Source organism: Ovis canadensis, chromosome 3 (assembly GCF_042477335.2).
Source record: "Ovis canadensis isolate MfBH-ARS-UI-01 breed Bighorn chromosome 3, ARS-UI_OviCan_v2, whole genome shotgun sequence".
NCBI classification, from domain to species: domain Eukaryota; kingdom Metazoa; phylum Chordata; class Mammalia; order Artiodactyla; family Bovidae; genus Ovis; species Ovis canadensis.
In genome coordinates, this window is record NC_091247.1 from 80,761,286 (window position 1) to 80,777,967 (window position 16,682).

General features: G+C 39.2%; 1 protein-coding gene across 4 annotated transcripts in view; it reads right to left on the minus strand.

The window, feature by feature from the left end:
- Positions 1 to 16,271, minus strand: part of PLEKHH2 (pleckstrin homology, MyTH4 and FERM domain containing H2) — a 101,911-nt gene extending 85,640 nt beyond the window's left edge. For 3 of the 4 annotated variants that reach the window (XR_011255713.1, XR_011255712.1, XM_069583450.1), the window contains exons 1-2: positions 16,166 to 16,271; positions 7,040 to 7,169 (exon numbers count right to left, since the gene is read on the minus strand). Coding sequence is in view for 2 of the 4 variants with exons in the window: in XM_069583450.1 (XP_069439551.1) it covers positions 7,040 to 7,162 (123 nt within the window). In the remaining 2 variants the exon portion in view is untranslated. Of the gene's footprint in view, positions 1 to 7,039; positions 7,170 to 14,998; positions 15,077 to 16,165 lie in introns of all 4 variants that reach the window. The other variant, XM_069583451.1, reaches the window with a different exon arrangement.
- Positions 16,272 to 16,682: the final 411 nt, after the last annotated feature.

Below are 16,682 nucleotides of genomic sequence, written 5' to 3' on the forward strand. Positions count from 1 at the left end.
AGGGGGGATGATTTGAGAGAATAGCATTGAAACATGTATATTACCATATGTGAAATAGATGACCAGTCCAAGTTTGATGCATGAAGCAGGGCATTCAAAGCCGGTACACTGGGACAACCCAGAGGGATGGGACAGGGAGGTTGGTAGGAGCGGGGGTTCAGGACAGGGGGGCACACATGTACACCCATAGTTGATTCATGTCAATGTATGGCAAAAACCGTCACAATATTGTAATTAGCCTCCAACTAAAATAAATAAATTTTAAAAAAGAAAAATAATGAGGATAGCTACACATGTGTGGGGACAGAGAATACATGAAAAATTTATATCTTTCACCCAATTTTTCTGTGAATCCTAAGCTGCTCTAAAAAGACAAAGTCTTAATAATAGTCATTTTTTAAAAAAGATTGAATAATTTCTCAAAGGGGACCACTTTGAATGTTTGCCCCCAACTCTGGCAAATTCACATCTTGGAATTCTAATGCCCAATGTGATGGTGATTAAACCTTGAGGGTGGGCCCCACATGAATTGCATTAGTGCTTTTATAATAGAGTTTCTACAGAGCTCCCAGCCCCTTCTGCCAGGTAACAGTATAAGAAGTCAGTGACCCAGACAAGGGCCCTAACCTGACTATGCTGGAATCCTGGTATCAGACTTCCAGCCTCCAAAACTGTGAGAAATAAGATTTCTATTGTTCGTAAGCTACACAGTCTGTTGTTATTTTATTACAGCAATCCCCACAGACTAAGACATAGAACTGGTTCTGAGAGTGAGGTGCTGCTTAACAAATATCTAAAAATGTGGAAGCAATTTTGGAACTGGGTAATGATACAGACTGGAAGAATTTTAAGGTACATGGTAGAAAAAACCTACATGACCATGAACAGACCATTAAAGCAATTCTGGTGAGAGGTCAGAAGAACAGGAAAGCTATAGAGAAAGCCTCAGTCTTCCTGGGGTGCACAGCTAAGGACTGTGACCAGGTTGTTGATAGAAATGATGGCTGGTAAAGGTTCTTCTGATGAGATGTCAGGTGGACATGAGGAACATATTACTGGAAACCAGAGGAAAAGTGAGACCCAGCCTACAATAAGCATTGGAGCATCCTGAACTTCTCCCCTAGAGCTGAATGCCCTGTACAACCCTGCAAAGACCTACAGGGGAAGTGAGTGTGGGGCTGGGAATAGTGGGTATTAATAGAAAACATGTGGCCCTTAGAGCCAACTAGTTCTCTGAAACCTTCTCACTTATCCCCATGTGCTGAATGTGCAGCAGCTAACCATTTACTTCCTGTTATAAGACTGAATGTTCTTCTCCTATAAAGTTGAATAAATTACTTGGAGGGCTCTAGTCCAACAACTGTGGCATTTATGGGCTCATGGTGTAATAAGCAGTCTCAGACCCACTCATTCTAAAGTAAATATTGATAGTCAACCAGCACTGATTTTATATACAATTGTTGGTCAACTTTTCAGATATTCCATCCTTAAATATAAACAGACCACCAAAGATCATTAGACATTTGAGAAAAGCTTGCAACCTGAAAAAGAAAAATCAAACATAAAAGTGGAAAATAGTCTCAGAGGAGAGAAAGATAATTCAAGGAAGAGAACTTAAAAAGAATTAAAATAAAGAGTTCAGGAACCAGGAATTTTCAAATACATTATTTCATAGCCATGTCATAGACAGGAATTGTTATTCCAGTTAGAAACATTAGGAAATTGGTGTTTCGAATGCCCCCAGCCAGTGACATGGATGGGATGTGAGCCTTCATGCTCAGAATCCCTAGTGCTCTTTTAGTTGAACCACAGCTGCTTAGGTATTTATAAACTCCACCCATAGTGTATAGTTATACAGAACCAAATGAAAATCAGTCCCAGATACATGAAACCACAAAATCCTTGGCTGGGAAGCATCTGTCTTTATTTTTGTCCCTTGTATTCTATTCTTTTGGCCTAGGAATCTTTTACTAGTAACTTAAAATCATTAACATACATAATAGGAACAATTTTAAGCTGTATGGTCCCAAGAAACCTACTGCAGAAGGAAACACACCATTTAAAAAAAAAACTTGTTATCAAAAATAATATCCTCAGGATTTCCCTGGTGGTCCAGTGGCTAAGACTCTGCAACTCCCAGTGCAGGGTGCCCAGGTTTGATCCCTGGTCAGGGAACTAGATCCCATATGCCACAGCTAAAGGTTCTGCATGCTGCAACTAAGACCTAGTGCAGCCAAATAAATAAATAAAAATGTAAAATTAGTAATAATAGCCTCAATCAACAGCCCCCAAATAAAGTTTTTTAAAATAACTTTAAGTCAGCCTGAAAATCTCATTATTATTATTATATGTACAATTTTCATTGCATGTCAGTTGCTCAGTCGTGTCCAACTCTTTGCAACCCCATGGACTGTAGCCCACCAGGCTCCTCTGTCCCTGGGATTTTCCAGGCAAGAATACTGGAGGGGGTTACCATTTCCTTCTCCAGGGAATCTTCCTGACCCCGGATTGAACCTGGGTCTTCCAAATTGCAGGTACTATCTGAGCCACCAGGGAATGCGCTGTGAAATATTAGGTGGGGCAAAAGAGTAACAGGACATATGTGATTTAAATAGGATAACCGTGGTGTTGACTGGACTGTTATATGAAAGAAAACACAATGCTGTCCAGGGACTCCTTATTCCTAGATGGGAATCCTAGACCACCTCAGGGAAATCACATTGACAAGAGGAAGGTCAAGTGGTAGGAACTGCCAGACAGCAATGCTGTATCAGATAAAGGCAGCATTAGGCTATGCGAGCCACGCTGATGCCTAAAAGGAAAATTCTTCATTTGTTTCACCTTTTTCTTTTCACTGAAAATCTAACTAATAGGAAATAAATTCACTTCAACTGAAAAATAAACTTTCCCTTTTCCTCCCCAACTCTGAAAATGAATTAGTAATACTGTAAAGTAGAAAACTACTTAAATCTCAGCTTCCCTGAAGAGTTTATGTTTGGCATACTAGAGATATTTCCAACACCATTCCTTAAATTCCTCCAAAGACCTCTCCCACTTACAGTGGGATTTGCCCAAGATTTCAATAAGGACTTTTTCTTCACAAGCTTCAATATTCAAAGTTACTTGGAAATTGTAATGGAAAAATAAATAGGTGAAAAAAATAGTTTAAAAAGATCCCATGTATTCTCCTAATCTCCAAAATATACAATGTATATAAAATTGAAATCCATCTTTAATTATAGCAACACTCTGAGATCCTCTCACACATTTTTCCTAAAAATATTCAGAAAGATATCTATCAACCTATAATTATACTATTTTAGTTTTTAAATAATAAAATTATTATTATTTAAAATAATAAAATATTCTAAATATCAAAAATAATTATAATTTTTAGGTCCTCCTTTTATACTTAACCAGTGTGTCCAGTCAGAAAGATACAGGAAAATAATAATGTGTTACTTCTATATGCCAGGCACTCTTTTAGCTACATCACAAAAAAGTGTGAAAGATCTAAGGTTTTATGCCAACTCTGCTATTTGTTACCTGTGTGATACTGGGCCTCCTGCTCAAATACTCTCCGTCTTAATGTCAACATCTTTAGATTGTGGATAATAATAGTTACCTCATAGAGTTATTGTGGGGTTTAAGCTAGCTAATGGCTGTAGTCAAGGCTTAGGATCCATAGTTGGCACCTAGTGTTAGCAGTCTATAATCAGTGCCAAGAAGAGAGAACTAAGAACCAGAACTGTAGCAGAAAAGAAAAGTTGGACAGAATTTCTGGCAAAGAGCTGAGGAATCAAATTAGTATTCTCTCAAGAATCTTCAGCTTTAGGCCTGCATCCATCTGGAGGGAAGGTACAGAGAACTATTGGGAAGAATCCTTGGGGCAAACTGGTTCTAACACAAAACCAAAGATCACAGATGGGAACAGACTAGCCTCTGGAACATGATATTTGACTCAAGTTGGGTTGGCATGCAGAAGCAATGCAACAGGGTTTGCCTTAAAAAATATGTAACGTTATGTAAACTGTTATTACTACATACGTACATACACCCTAACTTACACAGACATATGCTGCCTAGCAGAGATGGATTTATATGTTGTGTGACTGAAAAGAAAAGACAACAGATGAGTAGGTGAGACTATTAGAGAAAGCAAGGAATGTGGTAATAAAACTAGATTAGAGATGTCATACAGGGTGATGGCTAAGCATTCAGGCTCTAAAAACAAAATGCCGCACTTAGTTGCTCAGTCGTGTCCGACTGTCTGCCACCCCACTGACTGTAGCCGGCCAGGCTCCTCTGTCCATGGGGGTTCTTACGCAAAAATACTAGAGGGTGTTGCCATGCCTTCCTCCAGGGGATTTTCCCAATCCAGGATTTGAACTGGGGTCTCTGGCATTGCAGGCTTTACCAGGTGAGCTACCAGGGAAGCCCCCAAAACAAAATGCCTATTTACAAATATTGGCCAAATATTGGCTTCATCATTTACATTTCTGCATGAACTCAGTCAAGGTAAATAACTTTATGTGCCTTAGTTTCTTCTTGTGTAAATATGAATAATAATATCTACCTCATAGGCTGCTATAAGGATTAAAAAAATAATAAAGTACTTAGAAGATTGCCTGGCACATGGTAAGCATCAGTTTCCTAATCTGTAAAATGGGAACAATAAAACCTATTACTTCACAGGTTATTATAATAACTAAATAAATCATATGTGTACAGTGCTTAGTACATAATAAATCAATGTTTGGCATTTTAATTTTAATACCAGTATTTGATATTTTTATGGGTGGGTACAAAAATAAATTTTAATCCAGAGAAAAAAATAGCAAAAAATACAGAAAATATCATGAAAAAGTGTTATTCTTATTTTGGTGTTGAATATATTTACTGGGAAGCCATGAGTAACTTGGCATATTTATCCTCTTTCCACTGTATAAAACACATATGAATCACTCCATCTCTGAGATCTGTCAAAGGATTTAAGACAAATAAAATTACAGAAGACACCAAAAAAAGGAAGAAGAAGAAGAAAAAGAAACCACACCTAAAATAGCAATTCTGAAATAATATTCCTCTCAATCTTTATTCACTGACAAAGAAAAAAGAAAATTTGGTAACTAAATTAATGACCAAAAACTATTTATAATCTTACTTACAGAGAAAATTAGACTTTTAAAATTTACAAAATGGGCACTCACAAAGAAATTTCTTATGACAAGCCTACTGAAGAACAAAACAAATACTGGCATTAAGAATTTAAAGGTCAATTAATTGGAACCCCAACAAGCATAACTTTTTATAACTTCTTATAAAGAAAGTCCATAAAGAAACCAGGAGAGTACCACAGTCAAGGGAACCAAGAAAATTTTGAATAGGAGGCTGTGGTCAACAGCAGGCCAACTGTTGAAGGGCTGAGGTACCTGGCACACTTGGGAAGTGTCCAGTGAGGTTGAGCAGCAAGGTTATAATTAGTGATATTGCTAAAATCACTACATGGGGGACAATCATAGTACAACCTGGGAAATGATTTTTACAGAGAGAGGAGCAAAAGACAAAGCATGAGTCACTAACTCTGAGTTAGGATAAGCTTTCCCAACTTGGAGATAATCAAACTGGGACTTTTTTTTCAAGTTATAATTTTTATTTTAATAGTGATAAAGTAAATTGATAGTGGAGATTCATTCCACAAAACCTACGACTGGGTCATCCTCTAGCCCAAAGCGAAGAGAGTAACTTTAGTCTTTGCAACTAAAAGCTGTTAGTGCACAAAAATTTTAGAGGATACATTTGAAAAGTTAAACTGAATGGTGTTTCACTGGATTTTATTGCAATTCTTCTGTGCTAAGAGATTCTTGGTTGGCAATGCAAATAAGATTTAACAGGATTTTTAGAGATGTGGTATGTGTACCAGTCTCCACTCTAAAAGGATTATGCAGGTTAGAGTTTAAGAAACCACCTGTAAGTTCTCCTGGTCAGTTCTGAACGATCATTAATACCATTTATATAGCCATCCAGACAGCACTGCTAATACAAATATAATGTGAGTTACGTATATAATTTCAAAACTTCTAGTACCCGTATTTACAGTTAAAAACAGGTAAATAATTTTACTATTTTCTATTTAATCTACTGTCCAAAATATTATCATTTCAACATGTAATCAATATAAATTATTGCACAGGTATTTCATCTTCTTTTTACAAACTAAATCTTTGAAATCCAGTGTGTATTTTACATTTCCAACACATCTCAATTTGAACTAGTCTCATTTACAGTGTTCACTAATCACCTGTGGTTGTGCCGGCCACATTGGACACAGCAGGGCTAGAATCCAAGCTCCCTGGAAATAGCAACATGCATTGTCTTATTCACAGATTTGTAACTGTAGCATTAAGAACAGTGTCTGGCACAAACACATTGCAATGAATATTTGTTGAATGAATAAACCAATGAATATTGGTTTTATATACATATATTAAAAAATTCTATGACATAAATGAAATTTTAATTACATGGTTAGAACTATTAAGAGAAGCACAGAATTATATTAATTCAATTCTATGGTTTAGTGATACATTGTTTGTCAACACAAATTCCTAAATAGGTATATACTTCCATATACAATGTTTTACTGTATTTTACCTTACACAGGGAATGAACAATAATCACTTAAAAGATAATTTGTCTAAACATTTAGTAGATCAAAATGCTATCACACCACACTAAAATCAAATAAATTATAGCTGTTCTTTCTAGCATGAATTAATTCTACATTCATCAAATACATACAATTATTACATAGTCCACCAGTATTTGCAAAGAAGTGTTTTTTGTCTTAATGTCCAATCCATTCTAAAACTAGCAAAAGAATATGCCCAATAGAGTGTCAGGTCCCTGACAAAAAATTAAATAATATTCATTACTTTTTAAATGTTTACCTCCTAAAGTACTGAGATTACTTAATATAAATGAAATGGGCCCCAAAGAAGTGATGTTTTACTAACAAAGGTGAGGGAGAAAAGCTTACCTTCTCTGCTAAGAGCTCTCGTATCTTGCTTGCTTGAACTCTAAATTTCATGAGCTGGGACTCCAGGGCTACACAACGTTCTTTCCAATCTACTGGCCCTTCTGTCTCAGAAAGCTCTGCCATAATTATTCTAGGAAAGAAAGCATTCAAACAGCATACTATCAATTAGCATTCAGGATAACTCCTTAAATCATTCAACGCACACATTCTAGCCACCATCTAATGATATCTAAAGGCAAGTTTTGAATCCTAAGATAAATTCCAGAACCCGGTGACTACTCATGGAAAGAACTTAGGAGAGACGAGGCCAGGGAAGGAGGCCCAACTGGGTTATTTAAACTTTCTGTGTAACTTAACCTTTCCATGTCTCAGCAATCTAGAAAGAAAAAGAGGGAATTCAGCAATAATGAACCATTCTTCTCACAGACAGGTAAGGAACAAATTAAATATTGCTGTTCTTAACATCACTTTGGACACCATAATAGTATCACACAGAGTACTGTCATTATTTTAGCTCCACTTAACAGGTAAGATTTTTAAAAGTCTGTCAGTTCATAATTTTACCACATTAAATTTACAAAATTATTAGTTTTGCTTCCATTGGTAGTATTGTGTGTGTGTGTGTGTGCGCTAAGTCACTTCAGTAGTGTCTGACTCTTTGCGACCCCGTGGACTACAGCCTAGCAGGCTCCTCTGTCCATGGGATTCTCCAGGCAAGAATACTGGAGTGGGTTGCCATTCCCTTCTCCAGGGAATCTTCCCGACTCAAGGACTGAACCAGCATCTCTTATGTCTCCTGCATACAAATAACCTAAAGAAACTTCATATCAGTGTTTTAATTATGGCTTAGATTTGTATTATAATTATTACTTACCTCCACCATAAAGTTGTCCAGGTTATCTTTCAAAATAAAAACACCTTGGCATATTTAACTGGGCAAAGTATTATGACCCTGCACAAGTCTAGATAATTTTTATTTGGTGTAAGAAGAGAAAACATATAAATATGAAATTTGGAACCACCTACATTAAATAAATCTGGAATCAGGGTATTCTATGATAGTAACCTTTTTTTGGAGGAGGTTAATCCCAGGGAGAATCACAGTGAGGGGGAAGCCAAGAAGCAGGGGCACAGATTTTGCAATTCTAAAGTGCAAAAAACTACTGCTCGATTTTGGAAACACAATTGTTTCTAGATCTGGGTGTTGAAAATGTAGTTTTAAATGTTACTGTTTCATCAAGTCATTTTCGTAAATGGCTTTATAATGTGTTTCTGAATTGCCCTCGTTATGAACTGACAAAATGTGCATTCAGAATGGCTCTTCTGGAGAGGCCAAGCCCTAGTCATGGAGTATGTGTCTGTGTTAAGTCGCTTCAGTCATGGACTATACATGACAGCAAAACTCAGAATCCCAGGACAGGACTGCAGTTGAAGCATATTATTCTGTTCTTTTGTTTTACAAAAACATGTCTGCTTCACAAATTAACCAAGTTGATTTTCCCAATATTTCGTGCAATATAACCCCTTCTTAAACCTATAACAGTTTTTGAAACCTGCAAATGATTGTTTTCCTAGCATAAATATTGTTTTGTGCTTAGATTAGCTTTCATATTAATATTTATATTACCACTCAGTAATTTAGAAGTAAATATAAGCAAAGTTGTTCTACAAAGGCTACAACTTCATTAAGAGTCCCCTGGTCATCTCAAAGCTTTCAGATGCTACTGAATTCTAGCCATAATGTAAAGGGAATCTTCCTGTAGAGCAAGTAATCATTCTCCTCATTTCTTTATTTTTTCTAAAAGCCCCATCCCATTGTTTTAGAGTTTTCCCTAAGGATATTAACCATGTTAATGACCTTTTTCATTATTCACAATTGCATTTACTGTCAACGCACACAAACTCTTTCTCAATTCTACTGCTACTTCATTTCTTTCCTCTTTAGCTTTAGACTGGACAAAGAAGAAAATACAGATGAAATCTTAAAAATAGAAAGCAGATGTAAAACGAAATGCTTAAGTCTTGAACCATTCTTATCACCGCACAGAAATATAGGGAAGCGTCTATGTCTTAAGTAACAAGAAGAGTATTTCATACTGATTAATTTTTGCTCTACACTTAAAATAACCTGTTTAGTTCCACTATAAATTTCTACATCTTTAAAAATAACAAGCATTTTTCAACAAGTGGAAATCAGTGTAATGAACCATATGAATTGAATTAAAGACAAAAACCATATGATCATTTCAACAGACACAGAGAAAAGCACTTGACAGAATTCAACATTATTTTATGATTAAAAACATTCAACAAACTATTAACAGCAATAGAAGTTAACGTTCTCAACCTGATATAGAAGTGTCTACGAAAGCCCACAGCTAACACCACACTTAATTGTAAATGACTGATCCGCGTAAGCTCAGAAACAACATAAGGCTTTTTGCTTTCTCCACTTCTAATGTGTCACACTGGAGGGTCTGGTCAGTACAAGAAAATAAAATAGGAAACACACAGATTGGAAAGGAAAAACTAAAACGATCTCTATTTTAAGATGTCATGGTCTTATACACAGAAACTTCCAAGGAATCCATAAAAAAAAAAAGAAAAAAGCCATTAGAACTATTTGAGATGACAAAAGTTTTAGGAAACCAGATCACTATATGAAAATTAATTGTTTTCCTATACACTTGCAAGGAAAAATCCAGCAATGAAATCAAGACTATATTCTGCTTACATCAGCATCAGAAATAATTAAATATTTAGGAGTAAATGTTAACAAAAGAAGTACAAGATTTGCACTCTGAAAACTAAAAAAAAAAATTGCTGAAAGAAATTAAAGAAGACCTAAAGAAATGGAAGTCTTCGGATGGATGGCAATACCTACAAATGGATATTCACATTCAATACAATCACTATCAAAATTTTAACTGCATATTTTGCAGAAACTGATAAGCTGATCCTGTAATGCATACAGAAATTCAGAATACTCAAAACAATCTTAAAGACTCACACAATTTCAAAAATTACTGCGAAGCTATAGTAATTAAGACTGTGTGGTACTAGCATAAAGATAGATACATAGATAGATGGATAGACAGATCAACAGAATAAAATTATGAGTACAGAAATATAGAAATAAGGACAGGGGCAAGAATAGGTGAAGGGGATCAAGTGGCACAAACCTCTTATATCAGCTATATAACAAATAAGGGCTTCCCTGGTAGCTTAGCTGGTAAAGAATCCGCCTGCAATGTGGGAGGCCCTGGTTTGATTCCTGGGTCGGGAAGATCCACTGGAGAAGGGATAGGCTACCCACACCAGTGGGTGCAGATGACACCACCCTTATGGCAGAAAATGAAGAACTAAAGAGCCTCTTGATGAAAGTGAAAGAGGAGAGTGAAAAAATTGGCTTAAAGCTCAACATTCAGAAAACTAAGATCATGGCATCCGGTCCCATCGCTTCATGGCAAATAGATGGGGAAACAGTTGAAAGAGTGGCAGACTTTATTTTGAGGGGGCTCAAAAATCACTGCAGATGGTGACTGCAGCCATGAAATTAAAAGACGCTTACTCCTTGGAAGGAAAGTTATGACCAACCTGCTGCTGCTGCTGCTGCTGCTAAGTGTAGACAGCATATTAAAAAGCAGAGACATTACTTTGCCAACAAAGGTCCGTCTAGTCAAGGCTATGGCTTTTCCAGTAGTCATGTATGGATGTGAGAGTTGGACTATAAAGAAAGCTGAGCACCGAAGAATTGATGCTTTTGAACTGTGGTGTTGGAGAAGACTCTTGAGAGTCCCTTGGACAGCAAGGAGATTCAACCATTCCATCCTAAAGAAGATCAGTCCTGAGTGTTCATTGGAAGGACTGATGCTGAAGCTGAAACTCCAATACTTTGGCCACCTGATGCGAAGAGCTGATTCATTTGAAAAGACCCTGATAATAGGAAAGATTGAAGGCGGGAAAAGAAGGGGACGACAGAGGATGAGATGGTTGGATGGCATGACCAACTCAATGGACATGAGTTTGGGTAAACTCCGGGAATTGGTGATAGACAGGGAGGCCTGGCGTGCTGCAATCCCTAGGGTCACAAAGAGTCGGACACGACTGAGCAACTGAACTAAACTGACTGAACCCACCCCAGTATTCTTGGGCTTCCCTGGTGGCTCAGCTAGTAAAGAATATGGCAGACCTGTGTTTGATCTCTGGGTTGGGAAGATCGCCTGGAGAAGGGAACAGCTACCCACTCCAGTATTTGGGCCTGGAGAATTCCATGGACTGTATAGTTCATGGGGACACGACTGAGCAACTTTCACTTTACCAAATAAGTCATAGGGATGTAATACATAGCATAAGGAATATGGTCAGTGTACTAACTTTGTATGGGAATAGATGGTTGCTAGACTTATGAGGATCATTTCATAAAGTATGCAAACAAGAAATCATTATGTAGTATACCGAAATTAACATAATAGTGTACATCAACTCTATTTTATTTATAAAACATATCTATAACAACCATACTTCCAAATAAGATCACATTCTGAGATACTGTGGGTTAGGACTGCAACATTTCTTTTTTGAGGGGAAGGGAGCAATTCAATCCACTTTTTAAAATACACAAATAAACCCTCACACGTAGAGTGAACTGATTTTTGACAAGGTGGAATGAAAAGTTCTTTTTAAATAAATTGTACCAGGCAATTGGATATCCATGTGTGAAAGAATAAATTTGGTTCCCCACCTCATACCGTACACAAAAATTAACCCCAAATGGATCAAAGACCTACATGTAAGACCTTAGGCTCTAAACTAGTAGAAAAAATAGTTATAAGTCATTGTGATCTTGAATAGACAACAGTTTCCTAATATAACATTTAAAGCATAAGTAATAAAAAAATAGATAAATTTAACCTAAAATTAAATATTTTTGTGCTTCAAAGAACACCATCAAGAAAGTGAGGGTTTCCCTAGTGGTCCAGTGGTTAGGAATCCACTGTGCAATGCAGGGGACATGGCTTTGATCCCTGGTGGCATCCTGGTCATGCCACAAGGCAACTAAGCCCATAAGCTGCAACTAGTGAGCTCAAGCCTGGATCCTGGTCTGCAACAAGAAACCATGGCAATGAGAAGCCCCTGCAACTAGATTGCAGCCCCCACTTGCTGCAATTAGAGAAAGACTGCATGCAGCAATGAAGACCCAGAGCAGCCAAAAATAAATAAAAACAATTTCTTATTTAAAAAAAAGAAGGTAAAAAGATAACCCACATAGTGGGAAGAAATATTTACTAATCACATTATCTATAAAGGACTTGTATCCAGAAAATAAAAAGGACTCTTACAACTCAACAATAAAAAGCACAATTAAAAAGTAGCAAAGTATCTGAAGAGACATTTTTTAAAGAAGATATTCAAATGGACAATAAGCACATAAAAAGGTATTTAACATCATAAATATTAATATAAGGGAAAATGCAAATCAAAATCACAATGACATCCCACTGTATACCAAGTATAGAACAGTTATAATAAAAAAGACATGTAATAACATGTGTCAGTAAGGATGCAGAGAAACTGGAACTCCTATATACTGCGGTTGAGAATGCAAAAATAGTACAACTGCTTCGGAAAATAACAGTTCCTCAAAAATTTTAACATAAAGTCACTATATGACTCAGTAACTCCAATGTTAAGTATATACCCAAGAGAACTGAATACAGAAGTCCACATCAAAACTTGTACACAAATGTTAATAGCAACATTACTCACACAGTCAGAAAGTAGAAACAAACCAAGTGCCCATCATCAGATGAATGGATAAAGAAAATGTGGTATATCCACACAATGGAATCTTGCTCTAAGTCACTTCAGTCGTGTCCGACTCTGTGCGACCCCATAGACGGCAGCCCACCAGGCTCCCCCGTCCCTGGGATTCTCCAGGCAAGAGTACTGGAGTGGGTTGCCATTTCCTTCTCCAATGCATGAAAGTGAAAAGTGAAAGTGAAGTCGCTCAGTCGTGTCTGACCCTCAGCGACCCCATGGACTGCAGCCTTCCAGGCTCCTCCGTCCAGGGGTTTTCCAGGCAAGAGTACTGGAGTGGGGTGCCATTGCCTTCTCCGAATGGAATCTTACTCAGCCACAGAAGAAGGCATAAAGCACCAATACATGTTACAACAATGGATGAACTTTGAAAACATTACCTTAAGTGCCAAGTGAAAGAAGCCAGACACAAAAACCGACATACTGTATGCTTCTATTCGTATAATAGGCAAATCTCAAGACACAGAATATTAGCTTAGTGGTCGCCAAGGGCTATGAAAAGAGGGCAATGGTGATCAACTAGTAATGGGTTGGGAGCTTCTTTGTGGAGTGATGAAAATATTCTAGAATTACACAGTGCTGTTGATTGCACGACCTTGTGAATACACCAAAAACCACTGCACTGTACACTTTAAAAAAGTAACTTTTATGGTTTCTAAATTACACCTCAATTAAAAAGAGTATATATTTACAAATGAATAAATAAAAAGAACAGTTTAAGCGGATGTATATTAATAATCTATTGTTTGTGGTTATCCCTGCCAAGAATTCCACCATTAACTCAATCTCAAATACGTTAATCTCAAATATGACAAGTAGCAGACATATATTTCACCAAGAGTACTGCACTATGAAAATGACACATTGAATAAATTCTGTTAAACACATCTATTCATTTCTTTAGTTATGTAATTACATACTTTCACAGTGAAGTAGCAAAATGTTAGGAATATTATTGGTATTTAATATCTGCATTCCTTATTAATAGGGTCATATTTTAAAAATTCAAAACTACAGATTGGTTGGCTAATGGCCTATGGTTGGCTAAAGGTTGGCTAATGGTCCTGAGATCTAGACACCTGATTTCCTCATTTCATCCCGTAATTTCAATTACTATAAATTAAAAGACGCTTACTCCTTGGAAGAAAAGTTATGATCAACCTAGATAGCATATTCAAAAGCAGAGACATTACTTTGCTGACTAAGGTCCGTCTAGTCAAGCCTATGGTTTTTCCAGTAGTCATGCATGGATGTGAGAGTTGGACTGTGAAGAAGGCTGAGCACGAAGAATTGATGCTTTTGAACTGTGGTGTTGGAGAAGACTCTTGAGAGTCCCTTGGACTGCAAGGAGATCCAACCAGTCCATTCTGAAGGAGATCAGCCCTGGGATTTCTTTGGAAGGAATGATACTAAAGCTGAAACTCCAGTACTTTGGCCACCTCATGTGAAGAGTTGACTCACTGGAAAAGACTTTGATGCTGGGAGGGATTGGGGGCAGGAGGAGAAGAGGATGACAGAGGATGAGATGGCTGGATGGCATTACTGACTCCATGGACGTGAATCTGAGTGAACTCCAGGAGTTGGTGATAGACAGGGAGGCCTGGCGTGCTGCGATTCATGGGGTTGCAAAGAATCAGACACGACTGAGCGACTGAACTGAACTGCTGTGTTAATGCACCAGCTTTCTAAAGATTCTAATTTTGAACAATGGTCACCATCTTTTCCCATTACTACTGATTTTATATAGTCTAACAATATACATAGCTTTGAGAGCCATAGAAAGAAAGAAAGAAGAAAGTGAAGTCACTGAGTCGTTTCCAACCCTTTGCGACCCCATGGACTGTAACCCACCAGGCTCCTCCATCCATGGAATTTTCTAAGCAAGAGTACTGAAGTGGATTGTATTTCCTTCTCCAGGGGATCTTCCCAACCCAGGGATCGAACCCCGGTCTCCCCCATTGCGGGCAGACGCTTTACCGTCTGAGCCACCAGGGAATCCCCTTGAGAGCCATAACTACCTGCTAAATAAATATAATTTTTAGATTTCGAATTTAAAAGTAATCTATCCTCACAGCAGCGGACAGGAAAAAGTCTTTGTTTTCCAAATACCCCCAATGACTTTTGGAAACATTTACTGACAAAAAATGAACTGTTTACAGTTGTGGAATGAATGCTCTCTTCTCCGAATCTTTGACTTCCTGTTTCTCTTACAAATCCCTAGAGGGAAAGAAAAAGAAAGAATTCATCTACTTAGGCTTACCCTGATGAAGCTCAGGGTACCCACTCATATCCTTTAATTCTCTCCTTTTAAGGTACAGATTAACTTGGCCAGGTAAGTGTGGGTGTCTGTGTGTATTGGTAGTGCTGCGGGAGGGGTGGGGGAAGGGGGCGGCAGAGGTGGGGGGGGAACCATTCCTAAAGCAGAAAAGATGTCCTTCTTGACCGCACTGAGGCTTGCCTTGTTTAAGGAACCTCCCGACCACCAGCCAGCCAGCACCACTTGGGCAAAGCCGGCCCTTTGGTAGCATTGCTGAGAACCCGTGCTGGTCACTCCATAGCTTCTTGGGGATACACACAGCTGTGTGGTCTAGGCTTGCGACTGGCATTTTAACAAAGAAAGCAGTGACCTGCAGGTAGCATAGCACTAAAGCTTTTCTAGCGTAAATGTTTCAACTTTCCACGGCATTTCGCACGTCAAAATCTACGGCTCAAACTTCCCATCTTTTAAAAAGTTGGGGAAAAACTTCAGAGACAGTTCAGTTTCACGGCAGGTTACCGAAGGGCTCTCTGACATTTTGGCAACTCAAGGTTTAGAAAAAGGTTCTTTAAAGTTTTGAGAAGTTTCACCCCCGAGGTTGCAGTGGGGCTCCCAAGAAGCGGAGGCCGAGTCGCAGCATCTCTAACTGCGTGGGCTACTCGGCAGCGGACGCGCCGCAGCCTCGTCCGCCCCCTGACCAACCGCGCGGCGCCACAAACCTGGGCCCCACGTTTTCAAACAAAATGTCACGGGAGACCAGGGGGCGAGGAGCCGCCGACCACCGCTCCCACGCGGGAGCCGTTCTGGCGGCAGCAAGGGCAGCAACGCGGAGTGCGGGGGCTGCGGCGGGGGGCGCAGAGTTGAGTCCGCTACCAGCTCGCTCCAGCCCTTGGGTCCCGGCCCGCCGGATCCTCCCGCCGCCCCCATCCTCCGTGCGACGTGCCCACCGGGGACTGCGCGCTGTAAAGAGGCCGGGGACCCCCGGGCATCCCCGGGCACCAGAATCTCTGGGGTCGCCTTTCGGCTCAGGGCCTGTCTCATGTGCCTACCTCCGCGCGGGTCCCGGCAACAACCGCCCGTAGTCCCGGTCACGTCTGGTGCGGGGTTCCTGCGGTTCTCAGCGTACACCCTCCTAATACCAAACTCGGAGCAGGCGGGAGAGAAGGGCGGGATGCCGCCTCCTCCAGGGACTGGCGGCCGTGGGAGCCAATCAGATGCCTCAGGCGGCCTTATGACGTCACCGGGAGGTGTGGCCAGGACTTTGACCCCTCCTGGTCCCTAATCCCAGCAGAGAGTTCTGTCCAGGAGTTTCTATCTCTGGCCTTTGCCACACTCAGAGCTCACAGTCTGTTGTAGGGCTCACCTCTTTTCCATTCGGTCTGCCCTGACTCAGCTCCTTCTTGTTTGGTCTACCTGCCTGAAGCGAGTCCTCTTACCAATCAATCCTTCACCCTCTTGTCAGGTTAACTGTCCTGTTTTGATGTACACTCTGACAAAGACCTTCCTTGGCTTCCTTTTGCTTAAATTATCAAAAACAGATCCCTTAGTCTAGTGTTCATGGCCTCC